General features: G+C 42.8%; 1 protein-coding gene across 1 annotated transcript; it reads right to left on the reverse strand.

Annotated features, from left to right (window-relative positions):
* On the reverse strand, positions 1 to 24569 carry LOC117530536 (BTB/POZ domain-containing protein 17-like). The gene is made up of 3 exons (XM_034193429.1): positions 24524 to 24569; positions 12654 to 12945; positions 1 to 1075 (listed from the first exon to the last, which is right to left on the reverse strand). Exons 1-3 carry the CDS (start codon positions 24567 to 24569, stop codon positions 1 to 3), a joined length of 1413 nt encoding a protein of 470 aa, XP_034049320.1.
* Positions 24570 to 25168: the final 599 nt, after the last annotated feature.

Genomic DNA, 25168 nt, shown 5'->3' on the forward strand with positions numbered 1-25168 from the left:
TCAGTTTTTGGTTGTTATGAGAGTTTGGTACAGAGGTTTTACAACAATGTGGAGGCAGAGAGAACCATCAATGAGGTATTCAGATGTTTGGCGGTAGAGATCAACGTCATCTAAGAAGTCGTCATTTTCCTCTGTGCTCTGGTGGAAGTTGTATACGTGTTTCACCACCAGCTTCCCATGCTGCTGAGCCATCACCAGCATGGTCTTCTGGAAGGTTACTCCTGCAAAGTCTGCGCTGGAAGTGGCCGGTGTAATGATGATGCGAGGCCGCCCTCCCTCTACACGTGTTGGCTGCATGGGGCCCATCTCAGTGAACACTGACCGCATGCTGAGGGGTAACCAGCGTGGGGAGAAGAGGGCATTCCATGTCACTCGCTTGCTGGCATCATGCTCACTGGGACCTAACTGCGTCTGGAAGCTGGTACTGCGATCATCTCGTGTGGGGTTGTTAATGACCCAGAGTGAGCCCCACACTGGGGACAGGTAATTCCTGGGCATGAAGAGGCTGCAGTTGACGTCAAAGTATTTGGCCATATGCAGTGGTGATGATGAGTGAAACTGGTATGACATATACAGCAGGTCACGCACAGACTCCTGATAGCGAGCCAGAATGGTGGACTGGGTCTGTATGCGGAACAGCTCCCTTGGGGGCATCATGGCATAGCGCACTGCTCTCAATGCATTCTCCACTGTCAGACCATCTGGTGCATTATGAATGATCCAAGCCTCCAAAGCTGCAAAAAGCTCCATCTCACTCTGAAGGATAAGGTCAGAACGTTGGAGCAAAGACATGAGGAGGTGGTTACTGATAGTCACCCACTCTCCATTATGCAGCACCGAAGACAGGTTCCAGGCCAGGTACTGAAGGCAGTTGTCCCTCAAAGTTACATCTCCGGCATGCAGTGCATACTCATACCAGCCCACCACATGGGCCGAGGGGGAATCTCGGGCCAAATTCTGGGTCATGTAGTGGGTAAGGCCCTGCTGGAGGCTGTGCACATGGTATTTGGAGGCCAACTTGTGCAAAGGGGTGGCCTGATCCAGATGTATAGAAATTTCCCCACAATACAGATACCTGCACAGAGAGAATGCATATCATTATAGCTACACATTTGAAAGGTTAGTTACCCTAAGATACTGAAGCTGATGGAAGTACCCTTCAGAAAAACCTGTCTTTTTCTTTCAGTAAATGTCTTTAGGATCCCAGCTGTATTACTTATACCATCCATTGTGTCCTCTGTAAAAGACAGCCAAGTTCATCCATATGTAGATGATACCTTTTTATATTGTTATGGTGGCTGGGAAGTGCAAAAACACTTTTACAAGTGGCAGAACACTTTTACAAGAAGTTCTGAAACAAAATTACAAATGACAGATTCTGACGGAAGGGGAATGTACCAAATGCCAAATGTGACGGAAGGGGAATGTGTGTCATTTAGTATATTCTCCTACCATCATGTTCGGCATTTGGTACATCTCCTTCTTTCAGAATCTGTCACTTATGCATTTGTTTCAGGACTTTGTAAATTTGTTTTGGGACTTCTTATGAAAGTGTTCTGCCATTTGTAAAAGTGTTTTTGCACTTCCCAGCCACCTTGTAGTCTACTACTAAATCTATCTGACAAGTCATTGAGAAACTACAGCTCTCTTTCCAAAGCACTGCAACATTACCTCATTAATTTCAGAATAGTAAAAACAAAATTCATGGTAAGTTCATGGTCCAAAAACTCTAACTTCAGCAATATGCTCATCACTACTATCAACATAATATACATGGCATGTGGGTCAATGACAAACTTACATTCAGTTAACAAATTAAAATGCAGAACTGGCTTTCTTTATAGACAGAAATCCAACTTCTCCCCGAATCTACAGACAGAGAATTACTGAAACAATCATGTTGTCCATGTTTGATAATGGAAACATAATTTACAGAAATGCTGCTACTTCCACACTCAGGCCACTGGACTCAGTTTACCACTCAGCCTTCAGATTCATCACCGGATACTGTTACAGTACTCATCACTGCATCCGCCACAATAAAGTCAGCTGGCCTTCTCAGGCAGATGGATCCAATAATCACTGGCATTTAATTGGAAAACTATTTCCATACATTTCATCTCTGCTGTCCTGTAACTCAGGTCCACTTCTTAGTCGTTCCACCAACTGGCTCCATAGGGATCATGAACCAGGACTGAGTTAAAAAAAAAACACTTTTAGCGTAAATGCAGCAAACCTATATAACCCTAAAATTCAAAGCTCTCATATCACTTCAAAACATAATCAGTAGACATTCACTTCTTGCTTGCAGTTGTTTTTGGTTGATTTTATATCTGTTGTGTTTCTCTGCATCATTGTACAAGAGGTCGCCCTCAGTGGTTTCTGAGATTGATAAATAAAGAGGTCCTATACAGACCACAAGGCCAGTTTATGCCTGTACTAATGTCTGGATTCTGCACCGTGAAGCAGATGAGAGCCTACTACTATGCAGGTTACTTCCCCAACCAAAGTGGTACTCATTTACAATGCAGATTATGTCAGATACGGGGTGCATGACTAGGTTTCAAACCAAGGTTTACATGTTGGCAGGCCAGCTACTTATCCACTGAGCTACTTGCTCTACAAATACAGGTTGCATGTAAACACATAGACACTAAGGTTTGGACTGCAGAACAAAACCAGAGCAAAGCATCCATTTTCTAAACGTGACTTGATTATACCAGTTAAAGGCCCGGGGTTTGGGGCTGGAGCCTATCCCAGCGGCCATTGGATGAGGCCACCAGTCTATCGCAGGACCACCACATGTAGACAGACAAACCCATTCATACCTACAGCCACCAACTAGAGTCATCAACTGACCTAATCTGCATGCCTTTGGAAGTGGCAGAAAGCCAGAATACCTGGAACATGCAAACTCCATATAGAAAGGACCAGGTCGGACGTGAACCTTGGGACCAGACCTTCTTGCTGTGAGGGAACAGTGCGAACCTCTAAAGCCGCTTTCACACCGGGCCTGCGTAGAGTTGCATTGTGCTGCGTCTCTAGTTTGTGGAATGGCTGTGTAAGTTGCGCACATGGGGCAGCTTGGCAGGAATGCGTACAGGGGGGAGAAGCTTGGCTCTATGACGCTGTTTTTACAGACTGCCTGGACATGCAGATGAATTTGATACATTTGAAAAGTCAGAATACATTATTTCCACAAGTTAATGGACTTTATTTAAAGTGCCACAATTGTGAGAGAACTTGAGGAGGTGAAGAGCTGTTGCTGCAGCAACAGGTGTACCAGCCGCTTCGCATTAAAACAGCGAGCGTAATCTCAGGACTTGTGCCAAGTGTGCTGCAGCTCCATTCAGTAGACAGAGAAGCGATGCCGGTGTTGTTGTTGAGAAAGTGTAGTGACACGGACCCACAACAGGGGGCGTAAATGAACGGACAATGGAAGGAGTCAAATTATAACACTTTACTGTTGTGAATGACACAACCAAACACAGCAGATTCAGAATGTGCAACAGTCAATTAATAAAGGTGTTGTGTGGGCAGGCTCGACGATAGGAGACGCCCGTCAGGAAACGAACCGGAACCACACGATTTCCACCACCACCGAACCCGAGGAATACTGGAGCCGCCAAGTCCCGGAGTCCCCAGGTGACCACCTTCCCGGCGTGTCGGATCTGGTACAGATGTTCACTCCAAGCCGTCGGGTGTGCGGAGGTCGTGCACCTGAGGGCCTGCTCCAACTCCTGGTTGGTCCCGTTCGACCTGTCCGTTAGTCTGCGGGTGATACCCAGACGAGAGGCTTACAGTGGCCCCCAGTTCCCGGCAGAAACTTCTCCACACCTGCGAGGAGAACTGGGGACCGCGATCTGAAACGATGTCTGTTGGTATCCCATGCAGCCGGACGACATGGTGGACAAGGAGATCCGCTGTCTCCTGGGCCGACGGGAGCTTCGGGAGGGCCACGAAGTGGGCCGCCTTGGAGAAACGGTCCACTATCGTGAGTATGGTGGTGTGTCCCCGGGACGGCGGGAGGCCCGTGACAAAATCCAGACCGATGTGGGACCAGGGGCGGTGAGGCACAGGAAGTGGCTGTAGAAGTCCCTGTGCCTTCTGGTGGTCCGCCTTGCCCCTGGCGCAGGTGGTGCAGGCCTGGATGTAAGCCCGGACATCAGTCTCCAGGGACGCCCACCAGAAGCGCTGCCGGACTACTGCCACGGTCCTACGCACCCCTGGGTGGCAGGAGAGCTTGGACCCATGACAGAAGTCCAGAACGGCAGCTCTGGCTTCTGGTGGGACGTATAGTCTGTTCTTCGGCCCTGTTCCGGGATCCGGGCTCCGTGCCAGGGCCTCCCGGACAGTCTTCTCCACGTCCCAGGTCAGAGCAGCCACGATAGTGGACTCCGGGAGAATGGGTTCCGGTGGATCCGACAGCTTGGTCTTGACTTCCTGTTCATGCACCCGGGACAGGGCATCCGATCTTTGGTTTTTGGTCCCGGGGCGGTAGGTGATCCGGAAGTCAAAACGGCCGAAAAACAGTGACCAGCGGGCTTGCCTGGGGTTCAGTCGCTTGGCGGTCCTGATATACTCCAGGTTCCGGTGGTCAGTGAAAACCGTGAAAGGCACTGACGCTCCCTCCAGCAGGTGTCTCCACTCCTCAAGAGCCTCTTTCACCACAAGGAGCTCTCGATTGCCCACGTCATAGTTCCGCTCTGCTGGGGTCAACCTGCGGGAAAAATAGGCACACGGGTGAAGAACCTTATCGGTTTCTCCGCTCTGGGATAGCACGGCTCCTATCCCTGAGTCAGAGGCGTCCACTTCAACCAAAAACTGGCGACCAGGATTGGGCTGCACCAAGACCGGTGCAGTCGAGAACCGGCGTTTCAACTCCCTAAACGCGGCTTCGCACCGATCCGACCAGGTGAAGGGAACTTTTGGTGAGGTCAGGGCCGTCAGGGGGCTAACTACCTGACTATACCCCTTAATGAACCTCCTGTAGAAATTTGGAAGCCGAGGAACTGTTGCAGCTTCCTACGGCTTGTAGGTTGGGGCCAGTCTCTCACCGCTGCGACCTTGGCCGGATCCGGGGCGACGGAGTTGGAGGAGATGATAAACCCCAGGAAGGACAAAGAAGTGCGGTGAAACTCACACTTCTCGCCCTTCACAAACAACCGGTTCTCCAACAACCGCTGCAGGACCTGACGTACATGCCGTACATGGGTCTCAGGGTCCGGAGAAAAGATGAGTATATCATCCAGATATACGAAGACAAATCGGTGCAGGAAGTCCCGCAAGACGTCATTAACCAAAGCTTGGAACGTCGCGGGGGCGTTAGTGAGGCCGAACGGCATGACCAGGTACTCAAAATGACCTAACGGGGTGTTAAATGCCGTCTTCCATTCGTCTCCCTTCCGGATCCGAACTAGGTGGTATGTGTTCCTAAGATCCAACTTTGTGAAGATTTTGGCTCCATGCAGGGGGGTGAACACTGAATCCAACAAAGGCAACGGGTATCGGTTGCGAACCGTGATCTCGTTCAGCCCCCGATAATCAATGCATGGACGAAGACCGCCATCTTTTTTGCCCACAAAAAAGAAACCTGCTCCCATCGGAGAGGTGGAGTTATGGATCAGCCCGGCAGCTAAGGAGTCCCGGATGTAGGTCTCCATTGATTCGCTCTCAGGTTGGGAGAGGTTGTACAGCCTGCTGGACGGGAACTCCACGCCTGGCAACAAATCGATGGCACAATCATATGGACGGTGCGGGGGAAGAGTGAGTGCCCGATCCTTGCTAAAAACGTCAGCAAGATCGTGGTACTCAACCGGCACCACCGACAGATTGGGGGGAACTTGGACCTGCTCCTTAGCCTGGGAACCGGGAGGAACCGAGGATCCCAAACACATCCGATGGCAGGTTTCGCTCCACTGTACCACCACCCCGGACGGCCAATCAATCCGGGGATTGTGTTTCATCATCCAGGGGAACCCCAGAATCACACGGGAGGTAGAAGGAGTCACAAAAAACTCAATCTCCTCCCTATGATTCCCTGACACTACCAGAGTTACTGGTGGTGTCTTGTGTGTGATTAAAGGGAGTAGGGTGCCATCTAGTGCTCGCACCTGCAATGGTGTAGGTAGCGCCACCAGAGGGAGCCCTACCTCCCTGGCCCATCTGCTGTCTAACAGATTCCCTTCTGACCCTGTGTCTACCAGTGCTGGGGCCTGAAGGGTTAAATCCCCACTAAGGATTGTAACTGGGAGTCGTGCGGCAATATGTGTGTGTCCCACGTGAATTTCTTGGCCCACCCTAAGCCCAGTCTCTAGGGGCGGGCGTTGGTGTTTAACCGTTTGGGGCAATTGCTCAATTGATGCTCCATTGAGCCACAAACAAAACACGCCCCGCGTGGAAACCTCCTCTGTCTATTAGGTGGTCTAAATGTGGCCCTGCTCGTGTCCATAGCTTCGTCAGCAGGGGGAGCTGTCGCCCCACGGGACGTAGAGGCCAGGGAGCGTGGGAAGGGCGGACCTTTCTCGGACCCGGAAGGAAGAGGGACGGCGTGCGCCCGGCCACGTCCTTCGTCTCGTTCCCGACGGCGTTCCTCCAACCGATTGTCTAACCGTATAACGAGATCAATAAGCCCATCTAATTCCCGCGGTTCATCCTTGGCCACTAGGTGCTCCTTTAGGACTGACGACAGTCCGTTTACAAAGGCGGCGCGGAGCGCAGCGTTATTCCAGCCGGACCTCGCAGCCGCGATGCGGAAGTCGACTGCATAAGCAGCTGCGCTTCGGCGCCCCTGTCTCATCGACAGCAGCACAGTTGAAGCGGTCTCTCCCCTGTTAGGGTGATCAAACACAGTTCTGAACTCCCTCACAAACCCAGTGTATGTGTGAAGGAGCCGTGAATTTTGCTCCCAAAGCGCCGTAGCCCAAGCGCGTGCCTCTCCCCGAAGCAGAGTAATCACATAAGCTATTTTGCTTGCGTCTGACGCGTACATGACGGGACGTTGTGCGAAGACGAGCAAACACTGCATAAGAAAGTCCGCGCACGTCTCCACACAACCTCCGTACGGCTCAGGAGGGCTTATGTATGCTTCAGGGGATGGTGGGAGGGGTTGTTGAACCACCACTGGAACATTAATATCTAGCACAGGATCGACAGGAGGAGGAGCTGCAGCAGCGCCCTGAGCGCTTGCCGCCACTTGCGCGGAGAGAGCCTCCACCCTGCGGTTCAGGAGGATGTTTTGCTCGGCTATTTGATCCATTCGAGCCGTAAAGGCGGTGAGAATATGCTGTAGCTCACCAATCACGCCTCCTGCAGATGCCTGCGCTCCCTGCTCTCCCATTGGTTGTTCAACAGCCTGGTGACGCCCCTCGGAGTCCATGACGCTGGCCGAGATATCCTGTTGAGAAAGTGTAGTGACACGGACCCACAACAGGGGGCGTAAATGAACGGACAATGGAAGGAGTCAAATTATAACACTTTACTGTTGTGAATGACACAACCAAACACAGCAGATTCAGAATGTGCAACAGTCAATTAATAAAGGTGTCGTGTGGGCAGGCTCGACGATAGGAGACACCCGTCTGGAAATGAACCGGAACCACACGATTTCCACCACCACCGAACCCGAGGAATACTGGAGCCGCCAAGTCCCGGAGTCCCCAGGTGGCCACCTTCCCGGCGTGTCGGATCTGGTACTGCTGGCAGAAAGCAAAAGACAGTCAAAGGGTGGGTGTGTGAACACCCAGTAACAATCTTGGTGGGAATTCCACCTCCACCTCTCACTCAACACTTTGCAGCGGTCCCTCAGAAGAAAAAGAGCGCCGTCTTGCACAGCCTCCACTAAACGGACCGGTACTCCTGCAAACACTCATAATAACAGATTTACAAATATCACAAAAGGCTGAGGATATTACTTCCAGATGATGATATCTCGGCAGTTTGGTGGAGGTGTCTTCCTGCTTTTATACCAGATGTGATGATTAGTGACAGCTGTCACGGATGATGGGTGACAGCTGTCACCACGGCTTGTTCCTGAGGCGGCAGCGCCCTCTCGTGCCTGAAGCCTGCACTTCAGGCAGGGCGCCCTCTGGTGGTGGGCCAGCAGTACCTCCTCTTCATCGGCCCACACAACAGTTGTGCGCTGAATCTGACACAACACCGACATGGGTGGTGTGAGTGGCCAGCGTCGGAAGTTAACGAGCTCGTTATTGAGCCCACAGACTTAATAAGCGCAGCGGAGGCAGAGAGCGGGAGAGGAAGAACGGCGCCCGCTGTCGATGTCGTTGCTGATCTGAGCACACAGATCTGTAACTCACATTCATTGCAGCTTACTTTTGGATGTTGAAACCAGGACGTGTATAAGTAACATTACTAACAGATAAAATCAATTTCAATGCGGGATCGGACTGAAGGCGGGAGCGCGTCGTCTTGTCCCTGACGTCATGGAAATGATACGGCTGTACAAACAGTTTTCACAGAGGGCTAAATTTTAGCTGCAAATTTGTCATTTTTAAACGAAGATTTCTCCGCTGAATTACAAATTTGGGCTTACAGATTTACTTTACTGCATTCACAAGGGTCTTATAAATACATATCAGCTATTTCTTTCTGAAATCTGACCACATTTATTTCAATGCAGGTCTACTTTAAGCCATTGACCAGAGCAAACCCAGTCACAGAAAGGCCTCAATGAGCTAGACCAGGTTTAAAAAACCGAAGACCTTCTCATCATGAGGTGATTTCGGTCATTCCTAATCCACGGTACTGACTCAGCATGGAACCTCTTCAGAATGAGATGTTTGGACTCTTTGTGGATTTGTTTTCCAGGAAAACAGCAATTCTTTGATTGCTGTTTTAACATCCACAATATATCTGAATCCTTTGATATAACATCTGGGAATGTGAGTTTTTCTTGAACTTGAGATAAATTAAGTAGTTTCCCAGCACAGCAGTCTTACTTTCTCCTTCTCTCAGGCAACCAGGCAGGCATGTCCCCTCTGGTGGAGTGCGATTACAGATGTCCTGCCTCTAGAGGGCAGGCAAAGTTAATCAAACTACACCATGCAGAGAGGGTGTTGGTAAAGCCCAAGGACATAATTAATCCACATATTCAAGTGCAATGACCACAAAGGGCCATCTAACTGACTTTAATCATTGTTTTTGTAAATGACTGAAACTCATACACTGAATTGGAAGAAGTTGCACAGACTGATTGCACAAATGATTTGATAGACGCTGATAAACCCGCTGCAGTTTCTTTTGCTTTTCTCTCCTTCAGTGCTTACAGCATTTGATAAATGCTAAAATTACATTTCTAAAGGGCAATACAGATTTGATTTACTCTGTTTTAAAATTGGACAGACTGAATACTTGCTACCACAACAGCTAATGGTACACTAAAACACAACATCACAACTTTAAGCTTAAGCTAATTGTCATGTGTAGCATCTTGGAGTGAGTCCTATGTTCCCATTTGGAGTTGTATAAATAAATTGAATTGAATGGAATTTAATAAAATTATTAAATGAGCACAAAATCACCAGAAAACATGATTTGCTCACAAATGTAGAGGTGCAGTAATATGGCGAGTATCTAAACTCACAAAAAGAGGCATTGTAGCACCTGGGCTATGCTAACTGCCTAGCTACATTGGTGACAAACCAGATATGTTTGATCATACAAAAAGAATGTATTTGCAATATTTATTGTTTGCTTTTTGAACCTCATATTGCCACTGTTCGGGGTATTAGTGCTGTGCAACATAATATCTGGCATTATGTATATAGAAATTATTAAGTTTTATTTCAATGTGTGCAGAATTGTGTTTTCTATCAAAACATACTGCAAAATTGGCATGAAATTTAAAACTAGAGCACCGTGCTTGTAGAGAGCCATACTCCACCAACACTAGTTTCCAATTCCACAAAGTTTTACCTTGGAAAAAAATTTCAAGGTCAAAGTCCTGTTAGATGTGGCTCTTCATTAGCTAAAATATAATACAAAATGTAGATCAAAAGGACTTTTCAATGTTAAAATCAAATATCCATGAAATCTGCATTATAGATCAGATGCAGATCAAACGTAGTCTCTTCTTTGAGAGTGTCAGTTTGCACCTCATTATCATAAATGAGAGTGATTGAAGCACTTTTGATTGAGATATAATGCAAAATGTACAACAAATGGGCTTTTCAATATTAAATTAAAATGCCCAGAAAATCCACAATTGGGATCAGATCAGGATCAAACTTTGTCAGGCGATAGTGAGTGCCAGTCTGCCCCTCACTTTTAAATATCAGCGGGTTTGATTATGTAAAATGTGCATTAAATGGGGTTTTCAGTGTTGAATTTAAATGACCACAAAATCTAATGTTACTCTCTCAGTCAAGGGACTCTAGTTGATATTATCGGGTGATATGAGCCTTTCGTGAACACATCGGTATCAGGGGTACTTCTGCAGATATGAAAAATTTATTTTGCTGAATAAACAATGAAAAAAATTAGCTGTCAGAAGTGGTGTCATAACAGAGCGTTTGCATGTTCCAGGTGCATTTTTTACAATACCGTCAAGCAAGGCTGGGACCCCATCACCCCTTGGACACACTAGCTATGAAAGACAAGAGACAGCCAGCTTTCATTCATTTTCAATCAGAGTAGGTGTTTCACAGTGACAAGAGACAAGTGGAAAGTTTTTTAAAAACACATTTAAAATGTCTGAAAAGGGTGTAAAATGTGTGAAAGAATAGAAAGTTCTTTAAAAATATGTTTAAAATGTTTACAAAGGCTGTAAATGTGTAAATGCATAGACAGTTCCTTAAAAGCACACAAATGTATTTAGAATGTGTCTAACGTGTAAAACAATAAAAAGAAGCACACGAAGATGTCGAAGTAGCGTGTATGTGTGTTGTCGTGGGGGGGCAGCTATTCATTTATTCTCTGAGGGGGGCTCACTCTCCCACACTTTGAAAACCCCTGATTTAGAACATCAACCTTCAATTGCAATTTTGTCATAAGGATTTGATAATGAAAGCTTAGGAATCATTGTCATATATATATATATATATATATATATATATATATATATATATATATATATATATATATATATACTAGCAGATATATCAGTATCATCTCTAATATCAGTATTGGCCCTCCAAAATCCATATCGGTCAAACTCTAATTGACTGTGTAGCTGACTAGAAGCTGTTTTAAGAGCAGTTAATTGTTGTGGCTGGGGTGCCTGGCTGGCTTTTGTTTCTGTCCTCTGTTTTGTGTCTTTTGTTTTTCCTTCCAGGTGGCATGCATTCAGGACTGAGTGGCTGTGTGGCTGAGTTATTAGGACCTCACCCTGATCACCTGAGGCTGGTCATGTGCAGCTCGTCAGGACTCACAGCTGTGGTGCATCTTTATGGATTGGGGCATGGTTGCATTTAAGTCTGGAGTACACAGTGTGTATTTGCCAGAGACTCGACCTTGTGACCAGACGGGTGAGATCGACGTCTAGAGAACCATCTCATCATCATGGATGTAGAGACCGTACCAGGTTTGATGCCATGGTCTGTGAAAGAGGAGGGGGTGAGGTCTCACGCTCGTCAGCACACTTCCTGAGGTACTTTAGGTTTTGTGACTAACATGAGTACAGTCAGTAAATGTGGTGTCCGTCACACCTTATTATATTGAGCTGTTATGTTAGTCGTTTAATCAGCTTCCACTGCAGTGGAGAATTGAACTGGGTGTTCCATGCCTGCAGGGTGGGAAGCTGATTGGTGATTAAGCCAGGAAGTGTTTGCTGTTTATGTACACCTTTGAGTGGTCTCTCTGTGTGGGGAGTGGTGGACTCACATGATGGTTTCTTCTTTCACAGACTCGGTTGGTCGCGGCCACCTGGGGGGTGTCGGCGGGGTCCTTGGGTCCGAACTGTTCTGGCTCCGGACCGTTTGTGCTGCTGGGAGCGCACCATTGTTCCACCTCGCCAGACCGCGCACTTATTTGTTATTAAGCACTCACTGTTATGTCATTAAATTCTGTTATCTTTTGAACCGTGCTCTGCTTATTTTATGCTGGGTCCTTCAAACGCTGGTCGGTTCTCCGCCCGCGTCCGACACATAACAGTTAATACTCTGATAGAGAAGAATTTTATAAATTGATTAATGTATCAAGCATAACTAATTTCATAGCCACAATATTGTATGTTACTACTTCCACCAGATCAATGGCAATCCCCTTTTTACTTGTTAACCTCTAGAAAGAATATGATAGCATGAATAAAAATTTGGCACTCACAAAATTGAACGCCTACACTTGTAGATGTTGGACAATGAGCCATGCAAATTAATTTTACAAAATTGAACGCCTACACTTGTAGATGTTGGACAATGAGCCATGCAAATTAATTTTTGTGATACAATAAAACCATAATATATGATTCCGTGATACCTTAACCAAAATGATCCACTTTATTTAGTCCAAATAATATAAAATATCTTCATTATCATTATTTTAATTTAATTTTATTTTTATTTATTTATTTATTTTTTTACACAGGGCTTAAAACTTCCTGAAATAAGAACAAAAGCAGTGGCAGCAGACACGGAAACACGGTGAGGAAACGGGCAAAGTGACACATCCCATCTGTGGGCAAATCAGAGCCTCCTCACCTTATGAACTTGGCAAAGACAGCAGTGCAGTCAGAGGTCTCTTTGAGGATCAGGGTGCTGCTGTTACGAGTCAGAAGCATCTTCTCAAAGATGGGACTCTGCAAGGACAACACCAGAGAGTGAGCCTGAATCACCTTCACCTCATCGGCATTCCGTGTCTCCACCCTCAAGAACACGTCGCTTCCATTCCCCTGGAGCAGTAGGGCCTCGAGACGCTGCACAATAGACACAGAGTGGCTGATGGTGTCCCTGCCAGCATCTCCGTCTGGGGGCCCATCAACAGTTGGCAAACCTGCTGGAAAAGAAGAGTGGGGGTTGATGCTGAGCTTGTGAATTTGGTAAAAGAGTACTAATATACCAGTGGCAACTGGTGGCCAAACACTTTGATGAAGCAACCAATCCCCCATGTCCAACACCTCCCCTGCCAGGCTGAATAATATATACTACGGGAGCTACAACCACTACCTTTGTACCCCCCCGGACTAAACCAAACCAACTTTTTTAGGTTCCTTAGATGACCCCAAAACACAATCAGGATGTTCCCAAAAATAAAAACTGGCCTCAAGCCATTTATCCAAGATGGTGTCCAAGCTGGCTGCCAAAATAGGGTTTTTCACTAAAACACCTTTAAACAACATATAAACAACTTAAATATCACAGAGATTCAATGGGAAGACCATTGCAGGTCACAGCAAACTCATTTGTGCCTAAAGTAAATTCATTCATGGGTTCAAGATCCAAAATGGCATCCAAAATGGCCACCAATTTACCCTTATCATTGAATCTCTGTGATATTTAAGTTGTTTATATGTTGTTTAAAGGTGTTTTAGTGAAAAACTCTATTTTGATGGCCATCTTGGATAACTGGCTTGAGGCCACTTTTTTTTGGGGGGGGGGGGGGGGGTGTTGCAAAGGTAGTAGAGAAGTAAAAACAATGTAGTTATGTTTTGCAGCTTTTAAAGTAAAGAAATTATTTCTTTGCACTGAGTAATTGATGGCATGTCTATTACTATAAGCAACAGGTTCAATGCCATGTCCCAAAGTATAATTTGTCAGCATTAAGCAAAAGGAAAGCAGAAGAAATAGTAAGGTGGTTGCCAGCCACTAGCCCTAAGCTTCAGCCCGAAGCCCTTAGGCTAGCGGTTTCTAGATAAGCTCAGATGCATTCTGAGCATCCAGAACAGTAATTTTAATGTTTTGAGAAGAACATAAAGTGGACACCATTTGACTTATGCAATTTGAAACTGTGGATATAAGTACTTTATTCTGAGAATAGCCAGCATTGATTTTATTAACATCCTGGTGTAAATAAGGTATCACCACATGTGTAGAACTCAAAAACAATGATAGGATGAGTTTTCATTAAAAAAACAACTGCAATGTGGTAAAATGTATTCATAAATATGAAAGAACAGGCTCTTAATAATTATTAACTATCGCATACTGTATTTTTTTTCTCAAGATTTGTTTTTGCATAAGTTTGAAAAAACAACAGATCATAAGTTTAGGATAAAATACTTATCATGAATTTAATTTTCGAAGTGGCACTAATGACAACACTCATACTGAACATAATTTCACTTGCATAGACTGATTTTGGAGATCAAGCAATAATTGCAGATGGGCTTTCTGAGGTCCCAGATAGCTTTTCTGATTTCCTTTTCTAACTTTCAGAATTTAGTAAATTAGCATATGGTCCATTGATACTTATGTGTAGACACTAGTCCCTAGAGGCAACTATTTTTGGTTTCAAATCTGGGCAAATGCAGTCCCAGAAAATTCAGAATGTGACAAACAAGAAACAGGTGTAAACAAGTCAATGCTGCTGAAAATACAAACTTGCAGAAACAAAGATACTATTCTGACATGGTTTTGCACATAAGACTGACATGATTTGCACATAAGACTGGCAAAGCATGTTTCAAGTACACACATATATGTCAGAAGGTGGGGGGGGGGACATACCATATTCTGTCCCCCCTGGTTGAAAAGGTGGGGGAACATGTCCCCCCCATCCCCCACCAAATTGCACCCATGGTCCTAAATAATCCTCCTCTGATATATGCTATAATGATTGCTACAGTTAAAATTGCACTTAAAATGATAACAGGCAGGTGAAGTGGGACCGAGGTATCATGGTTGGACAATGTCCTCTAAATCCATTGATCGGTTCAGCTACACTGGCTGTCTGCCTTAATGTGGGATTATAGGTCACATTTAATTAAAGCTTTGCCTCAGCTGAGACTGTGATAGAAATACTGAGAATTAAAGTGATCTGCTTGAGTAAAGTCAAGAGGATAGACCTTTCCAACATCAAGTCCCTTCTGTCAGGTTCAGCGTTACGTTTTAGTTTAAAAGCCGCCTGGTGTGAACACACACTCAGATGAAGACAAAAAAAAAAAAGCCTCAGTGATGTTTTTATTTTCTGTTTGGAGTTACTTTTAACTTTTCGTCTTACCTGCAGCAGCTGGCCTCGTGTGAAGACAAACGACAAACAGCAGAATCCCTACGTAGATGTGAACAAAGCCACGGTCTTCTTTAAGCATGTTTACCTGCTCTCAGATTACAAACCCGACTAATCAGCTCAGTATTTTTCCTCTTTGAGTCCTCGCTGTGTCCAGCTTTGTCTGCCTCGTTGTGGTCGAGGGACCTGTGTCTGAATGTGGGACGGGGCTTCATGAAACACACAGAAGTGCATCGATTTTTAAGTGGAATCTGGTCAGGGTTGTTTCCATGACTACCGCTTTGACCCTGCCTTTCCTATCTGACAGTATTAGCACACACGCTACATGACGCTGATTTAATGCGTGGACCACCGAGGCCCCCCCACTGTTTGGAAGAGTAGAGAAATGAAAAGGAGCAGGAAGACTCTTCAAGAGCCTACATAAAGGAAGCCAAAGTCTACTCAGCTCTAGTTTGGGACTGAGCAGATTCTCACTTTGAGATGATAATGGTACTCACCAGTATGCTACAAACCCAAAAAATCAGATGTCAAAAAGTCCAAATTAACAACTCTTTCCAGAAATGGTCCAAGAAAAGGCTTTAGTAGAGTCGTTGATAGGGATAGGAATTGAAAAACGGTTCCTGTTAAGAATCGATAAGAAATGATTTGATCCACCAACATCAATAGTCTTTTTGCTTAACGATTCCCTTATCGATTCTTCAGTTCACATTACACCGGAGCGGCCCTTGTTTTGACGGTGTGTATCAGGAAATGATCATTTCTCTACATCGATTGAAGCAGTGGGTCGTCACGCTGCTTCAAGCTTCAAGCAGCGACCTGCTGCTTTGCTGCTTTTCAGAAGCAGCAGTTCTGTAATTTCTTCAGTAACTCCCTCAAAGTCATTTAAAGATCTCAATCGTGAATCACCTTTGTGCTGATTAAAGTCAAGAACTGGGACTCTCGTCTTTTGCGGGCAAGAAACGAGAATCATCATCCGTCCTTCCACACCGGAGTTTTTATTTGTTCGTCATTAATTTTTCGTGGGGCAGCGCACGCAATTCTCTGGTGTGAGGTGTGAGTTGTAGACAAGCTAGATTTAAGACTTTTTAAGACTTTTTTATGCTTGTCAGAAACAAACTTGAAGACCAACATCACAATAAGGGAGGTGTACATCCAAGTGCTGTTTGAAGATCTGCTAGCTCTGGTGCCGGTGTCGCAGACCGAACGGTCCGCCCCTAAAAATCGGTCCACCTTTTGCATCTGCGCATGCATCATTTCGAACCACAGCAACACGTCTGAGGTGGAGTCTCTTCACCCAAAGTGATCAAATGGATTAATGGGATCATTAACAATCAGATGATAAAAGGTAAAACCTCTTAAATCATTCTAAAGTCAGTTTTAAGCAGAAACGAGGCGAAATTCCATGACGCTTTGAAATGACCGACGCACAGTAAACACATCAGCTAGCAGCTCTTTAGGCGCGGCGCTCTGATCGCTTCTGCCGCCTTTTATGATGAAATAATGCTGAATTTATGTGGAAATGATTGTTGTACAAAAGCTTCAGCTATCCGTCGCTGAGATAGATGATGAGTGGAGTGCAGTTTGAAGCAGAAACGAGGTGATAATCCGTGAACCGCGTCATCAGGGGGGACCGATTTTTAGGGGGACCGTTCGGTCGGCAGCACCGGCATGCGTTGGACATGCAGTGTGAATGTTGTGAGCACGATCAGATGGCAGTGTGACCTCATCTTGCCCGCCATTCAAATGGGTTTCCAGTGTGAGCGACACACTAATGTAGAGTGCACGTGCTGTGCCCGAATGGGCTGTATGAGGCCTTTGAGTGCAGCTCTGATTTTTCACGAATCCTCCTTTTGCGCCATTTGGCCTCATTCGTGTTTTGTGTGAAGGTGCCATAATTGAAGGTTGAGTCAGACTGGGATCAATAAAAACTACTGGTGTGAATTAAAAGTGACACAAAAGCACAAAGACAGATATCAGTTATCGGTGTTCTGTGATTATTCACAGTGTGTAAGTCCAAATCATTACAAGAGAAACACTGATCAAACATTTTCCTCCCTCTATAATTAAACAAACTGTCGCCTCCAGCTGGAAATAAATGACTTTGTGTTTCACACGTGATGACTGAACCGGCTCGTCACACTGACCTGCATCCGTTCACACAGCATGAGCTGTGGAAGTGCAACAGGCAGTTCAGGCTGAAACAATCAGTTCACCCACACTCATAGTGCAGCAGACAAGAGAACATTTAGAGGGGATTCCTGCAAATGGTGATAAAAGCATCAAATTTGACAGAAATACTCCTTAGACACGCCTCTTTTGAAAAAACTGATTTGACACTTGAATTTTCAATCGGTGGTCAGGTAGGGGTCAATTGAAGAATTACACAGAGGTCAAAATTAAAAGATGCTCCAATCATATTGAAAAATATTCCACATTATTTGCCTGATCATAAAGATTCCAAAAAGGTACAGTTTGGACTACCTGTGACTGAATTCTATGGAGTTACAGGATAAAAACAGCAAGAATGGTGACAAAGGTCAGTGTTATGTGTCGGACGCAGCTCGGAGAACCGACCAGCGTTTGAAGGACCCAGTATGAAATAAGCAGAGCACGGTACAAAGGCTAACTGAATTTAATACATAACAGTGATACAAAAATAACAAAGTGCGGTCTGGCGTGGTGCGCTCCCAGCAGCGCTAACGGTCCGGAGCCAGAAGCTGTTCGGACCCAAGGACCCCGCCGACACCCCCCAGGTGGCCGCAACAAACCGAGTCTGTGAAAGAAGGAACCATTATGTGAGTCCACACTCTACACACAGAGAGAACACTTAAAGGTGTACAAACAGCAAACACTTCCTGGCTTGATTACTAATCAGCTTCCCAACCTGCAGGCATGGAACATCCAGTTCACAAAACTCCACTGCAGTGGAAGCCGATACATGACTAACATACAGCTCAATATAATAAAGGTGTGAGGGACACCACATTTACTGACTGTATAAATGTTAGTCACAAAATCTAACGTACCTCAGGAAGTGTGCTGACGAGCATGAGACCTCACCCCCTCCTCTTTCACAGACCGTGCATCAAACCCTGGACGTTCTCTGCATCCACTGATGATGAGATGGCTCCCGAGACGACGATCTCACCCGTCTGGTCACAAGGTCGAGTCTCTGGCAAATACACACTGTATACTCCAGTCTTAAATGCCACCATGTTCCAATCCATATAGATGCACCTCAGCTGTGAGTCCTGACGAGCCGCAGGTGATCAGGGTGAGGTCCTGATAACCTCAGCAACACAGCCACTCAGTCCCAAATGCAAGCCACCTGGAAGGAAAAACAAAAGACAGAAACAAAAAGGCAGCCAGGCCCCCCAGCCATATAACAGGTCAGTGTCAGTTTGTACAGGGGTCAAAAGTTAAAGTTGCTCCAATTTTGGTAAAAAGTGATGCAAATTATTAGTTGAGTGAACACGGTCTTAAAAAGGAATAGTTTGGACCATGTATCATCCTTACTTATCACGTTACGGGGTAACATATGTCACATGTCATAGAATCCAATAGACGTAGACCTTGTTTGACCTTTACTTTGGAGATCAAGCATTCAACACTGTCAACACTATTCCATTTATTAATTCTATTAGCTCAACCAATAATTTGTATCACTTTTTACCAAAATTGGAGCAACTTTAACTTTTGACCCCTGTACAAACTGACACTGACCTTTGTCACCATTCTTGCTGTTTTTATCCCGTAACTAAATAGAATTCAGTCTCAGATAGTCCAAACTATACCTTTTTGGAATCTTTATGATCAGACGAATAATGTGGAATATTTTTCAATATGATTGGAACATCTTTTAATTTTGACCTCTGTGTAATTCTTCAATTGACCCCTACCTGATTGAATAGTCAAGTGGCCAATCAGTTTTTTCAAAAGAGGAGTGTTTCTGCAGAATTTGATGCTTTTATCACCATTTGCATGATTGTTTCAGTTATCTGCTGCACTATCAGAAAAGATCTCTCAGCCACGGCGGTGTGCGGCGGTGACGGTTTATTTGTTTTATCTGCCCACATTTTTAGACTTGTCTGCTCATTCTCATCAACACATCTCTCCAGGAGAAGATCTTTAAAATATGATGTCCACAGGCCTCCAGTGAAAACTCTTCATTCAGTCCTGATGTCCAGTTGCAGTGGTGGCGAGTGATCGCTCACACACTGTGTGTTGCATTTATGTCACGTTAATTTAAAGGGAACTATGCAACTTATTGACCTTAATTTTACAGTTTGGGAGTAATTCTGATGGTTAAATGGATTGTTTTGGGGAGAATGGACGCTCTCTCTCTCCACCACCAGGGGTCTCGTAGCTGAAAACCACCTTATCTCCAGCAGCAGTGGCCCGAGTTTGTGCAAGAGAGTCTCTGGTTTTGCAAGAAACCCAAACTGTTTCACGGCACCACACGCCCGCCTGATCGAGCAACAAGAAGAAGCCCACGAAAGCTTTATTTCTTACATGCTCATCATCACGGCAGAGCTGCTACACTATGGAGCTAAATCCAGGCCAAACGTTTTGTCATCTGAAAATAAAAAAAAGATTGAAAAAAATAAATTTTGAAACTGAAAATTCAATGTTTGTTCTTGAATTTTATAATCATTTAAAAAGTATTATTAAAATAAAAATAAGTGTAAGATATATATTTTTCAGTTAAAATATTTTTTTGATTCAGCTCTGTAATTTTTTTGATCAAATAATTTATTTTCATTTATATTTCTTTTTTTTTTACCTTCAGATCTTTTTTCACTTTCAGATTTTATTTTTTCAGTTTCAAACTTTTTGGCCCCGTTCTGGCGTGGGAGGGTGTGGCTTCGATTGAGAGGGGCGTGGAATTGTGAGTGACAGGAGAGCAATCAGTCCTCACATGATGTTACTTTCAGGAAACATGGGTACTTTACACTATATTGTCTAAGTGATGTTAAGGACAAAGATGTCTATTACAAGTAATTCTAGACCACTCTTGGTCATTTTTGATGTTTAAAAACTGGAAAATATGCAAGATTGCAAAGTTTAACACCTATACCTAAAAAACCGATGTGTCCCCAATCCAAAAATTCAAGAACAAACATTGAATTTTCAGTTTCAAAATTTATTTTTTCAATAATACTTTTTAAATGATTATAAAATTCAAGAACAAACATTGAATTTTCAATTTCAAAATTTATTTTTTCAATAATACTTTTTAAATTATAAAATTCAAGAACAAACATCGAATTTTCAGTTTCAAAATGTATTTTTTCAATCTTTTTTTATTTTCAGATTACAAAACTTTTGGCCTGGATTTAGCTCCATACTACTCTCTTTCTCTGTTTTTTTTTTTTTTGCTTTCTATAAAATCTGTCTGTACTGCACTTCTCTTTTCTCTCTGCATTCTCTCACGCCGCCTGACATGTTGCCGCTGAGTCACGTGACAGAGTAATGAGAAGACATATGAAAGCAGCTTTGTTTGCACAGACAACTTTTTGAAGAAATGAGAGCAACGTGCAGAACCTAGAGGATACAAACTGAAACTCAAGTATCGACTAGTATCACTCCGATACCAACACCGATATTAGTGTTGATACTATTGATGTTTGGATCAATCTGCCCAAACGTACCCTCAAGCTTTCTATCAAGGTTGGTCCAAATGGGATCAGAATTATTTTGGACACACATGGACAGACACACAGAACCAGAACAAGTACTCTACATGTGCTCCCATGTGTGGATTCAAAAAGGAAAATGTGTAATCTTGGCACACAGAAGACAAAGGGATATTTACTGATTTGTAAATATTTATGAGCTCCTCCTCAGCCTTATCGAAAACTGACTCCTTAATTTAATTATGTTAAAAATGTTCACCTTTTTAGTAAAGTGGAAAGACACTTGCTGGACACAACCCTCTCTGACTGTTTCATTGTGTGTGTGTGTGTGTGTGTGTGTGTGTGTGTGTGTGTGTGTGTGTGTGTGTGTGTGTGTCACAGATTCAGTGAGGGTCTGTATGTCACTTACTTACGTATGTCACAGAAATGCAAAAGGTCGCTTCATTCCAAACTATTGCAATTAGCAGGGAAGTTTCTAAATGCAGCTGCATGGCAGCACGGTGGCATCCGTGTGTGAGTGTGTGTTTCTGTGTAAATGGGTGAATGTAAGGCATCATTGTAAAGCACTTTGAGCTTCTGACACAGATGGAATGAGCTATATACTAAATGCAGTCCATTTATCTGATGCAGGGCATGTTTAACATAGAACCCAAAATATAAAATATTAAAACAAATTTTGCGCCATGTGACCCCTTTGGGGAGTGTGAGTACTTATGCAATTGAATGTTTCATGTTTTCCTTTTTTTTTTTTTTGTTTCCATAGATAAAACTGTAAAAAAATATTCTCACTTTTAAATCAGAATCTATTTTTTTTTTTTTACCTCCACCAATGAAGTTGGAGGACGCCTGTTTGTTTGTTTGTTTGTTTACAAACAGCCTAGAGCCCACAGTTTTTCATATATCCTTAGGTTTTTACTGAAGATTCATATCCTGATAGGCAAGAACTGGTTCAATTTTCAAGGACATAGGTCAAAGGGCAAAGTCAGGAAATAATCTTGGAAAATTGGAAAAATCCCTATCTTTAACATTGAATGAATTTTCAAAAATTCATACTTCTGTCAAAAAAGATCAGATTTCTTTCATATTTGGGAGCATTATGTAGGAAGGTATCTTTATCGATTGACAAAGTTTGATCCGGATCTGATCAAGATGACAGATTTTGTGGCCATTTCAAATTTAACATTGAAAACCCAATTTAATGTATATTTTACATTATGTCTTACTCAAATGTGCCCCAATCACTCTCATATTTGAAAGTGAGGTGCAGACTGGCACTATCACCTGACAAAATTTGATCTTGATCTGATCCAGATGACAGATGTTGTGTCCATTTCAAATTTAACATTGAAAACCCATTTTAATGTAGATTTTACATTATATCTTACTCAAATGTGCCCCAATCACTCTCATATTTGAAAGTGAGGTGCAGACTGGCACTCACTATCACCTGACACAGTTTGATCTAGATCTGCTCTGCTCAGGCCCGACTGTCCATCATTCTCATCAACACTTTCCTGGATATTTGAATTTAATATTGAAATATTGAATATTGAAAAGCCCATTTAATGTACATTTTATATTATATCTCAATCAAAAGTGCCTCAATCACTCTCTTTTGTGACAATGAGGTGCAAACTGTCACTCCCAATGAACAGATGGAGTTTGATCTGCATCTGATCCATATTGCAGATTTAGCAAATACTTGATTCTTTTTAACATTGAAAAGCCTTTTTGATCTATATTTTGTATTATATTTTAATTTATGAAAAGCCACTTCTAACAGGAGTTTGACCTTGAACATTTTTTCCAAAGTAAAAAATTGTGGAATTGTTGGTGGAGGAGGAGGATTGCGCTCTGCAAGCGTGGTGCTCCTAAATTGTTACAGGAAGAATCCTGATGTTGCTTCTTTTTGATGATGAAAAGAGGATTCGAGTGGTTTTTACAGCTCATGTAAGTAATGATGTGTAATGTGGATGGAATGAGGAGTAATTCTTTCTTATCTAATGTGAAGTAACAAACTTGTGAACTCTGCTGTAATGTTTGTCAAACAGATATTTCATGGCAGGACACCAAGAGAGGAGTTTTTACTTTTTTGGCCTGCAATTATCATATCATACATTCATGTAATCCTAATTTAAAGCTACAGTGTATATGATTTAGAGCTATATATTAGCAGAATGGAATATAACTTTCATAACTATCTGTTCATTAGCGTTTAATTACCTGCAAGAATGAACGGACGTATTTTCATGAGCTTAGAACTTTATGTTTGCACAAAGAAGCAAAAGCGTGACGGGTAACAACCATTCAGACTGGTGACTGTCTAAGCTGAACAACGAACAATAAAAGATAACAGACATTTTATCTTGAAACATTTGAATTTCGGGTTGATTGGTTGACAACACAATCTGATCACTGCTTCTTTGGCACTTTTTGGCCACCATAAAGCATCAAATTTGAGTGATCTTGAATTCACATTCAAGAACACTAAAGATGTTCCTTCTCATATTAATGAACCAAATCAGCCCCACGTGAAGCCCTGAACAAAAACTTACATTTTACTGCAAAATGCCTCATATCTCATAGCATTCAATCATTTTAATAAGAATTTATTGACGCCGACTAATTTCAGGAGATATAGAAATCACACGGTCTAAAGATGCTTAAAATTTCAAGAAGTTTAAAAATGACGTGAAAAGTGCAACTGACCGTATTTCACTGAGTTTCATGTTCTTCTCACCTGAGAGAATTAATTTTCACTGCAAATCAACTCAGTGTTACTTAAGTTCTTAAGTTGGTTTCTACTTTTACATTTCAATGAGAATTTAAAGGATTTTTTTTCTAGTATTTTTGCACTAACAGTCTCATTTCAGGAGATTTATGAATCATACTGATTGAAGGTACTTAAAATGTCATAAAATTTTAAATCTAGAAATGTAAAAACTATTTTTCTCTCAGGTGAGAAGAAAATATTTTCAGCATCCTCTGGATTCTGAGCATTCTGCTCCAGGATTTCCTACATGATGTTAATCATGTGCACATGGTCGCATTTCATATATTGGTGTATCAAAAAGGGTGGACTTATGACACTGGTTAATATTTATCAACATCAGATGTAATTTCTTGGAGAAGAGAAGACCTACCAAGACAACTGTGGTGTCATTTTAAAGCTTAGGATGTTCTCTTTCCAGTCACATGTATTTCATAACACTTGGACATAAATCAAGGACCTTCTGGTCTGTTGAAATAATGTTGTCAGGGGTGGACTAAGTGTTGGTGGCGGTGGTGATCATTTTTTGCCCTGATGTCTTTACATATGGTATATTATGAAAGAACAGGTTCTTCAGAACATTTTGACACCAGTTCCACAGATTTTGCATGAAAATTGACTGAATGCTACTTTTTGCAAAAAAGGTCAATTCCGAGAAAATCGTCATTCAATTGAATTGAATTGAATTCCAATACATTTTCCATTTATTTATGTCACATAAATTGTTTTTTCTATAAAATTAATGGAATAATTAAATCCAGAAGGTTGCATTTGAAAGGGATACATGATTATACTTTACATAATGAATTTTGAAAAAATTGCCATTTTGACCCTGTTAAACTTTTTAGGCCCAGTTTGTGAAATGCAACAAATTCCAAGATATATCAACTCCACAGACAAAATGATGCAAAATGTCTAAGTCTGGGGGAAAATAAAGGTCCAGTATTTAAATTCAGTTTATTGAAATGATTAATATTTAACACTAAGAACAGCCTCTCACTGTCCACAGCAAACTGTTCGTTGGCTGTTAGCGTCTGTGCCGACATCCTGGCTGTGACCTGTGGCTTGTCTATTTATTTTTTAAAGCAGCAGCATCTCCGTCCTCAAGCTCACGATGCAGCTTTTCAATCTGCTAGACACAAAGAAAAATTGTTGACACAATCATTACAGCACAGTCTGGCCAGATCATTTGTACGACAGTGTTTAAGGGCCACATTCAGGTTTGTTTTAGACTTTGAGAATAAAGTCATAATATTATGAGAATAAAGTTGTAATTTTATGAGAAAAAACTTGTAATTTATGAGAATAAAGTCATAATATTACAAGAATACAGTTGTAATATTATGAGAATACGAGAAATATTACGAGTAAAGTCAAAATATTATGAGAATAAAGTCGTAATTTATGAGAAATACTCGTAGTAATACGAGAATAAAGTCATGATATTACGAGAATAAAGTCATAATATTACAAGAATACACTTGTAATATTATGAGAATAAAGTCAAAATATTTTGAGAATAAAGGAGTAATTTTATGAGGAAAAAACTCTAAATAATTCAAGAATAAAGTCATAATATTACGAGAGTAGACTTGTAATATTATGAGAATATAGTTGTAATTTTATGAGAAAACAACTCGTAATA

The sequence above is a fragment of the Thalassophryne amazonica genome, chromosome 18, assembly GCF_902500255.1.
Source record: "Thalassophryne amazonica chromosome 18, fThaAma1.1, whole genome shotgun sequence".
Lineage (NCBI taxonomy): Eukaryota > Metazoa > Chordata > Actinopteri > Batrachoidiformes > Batrachoididae > Thalassophryne > Thalassophryne amazonica.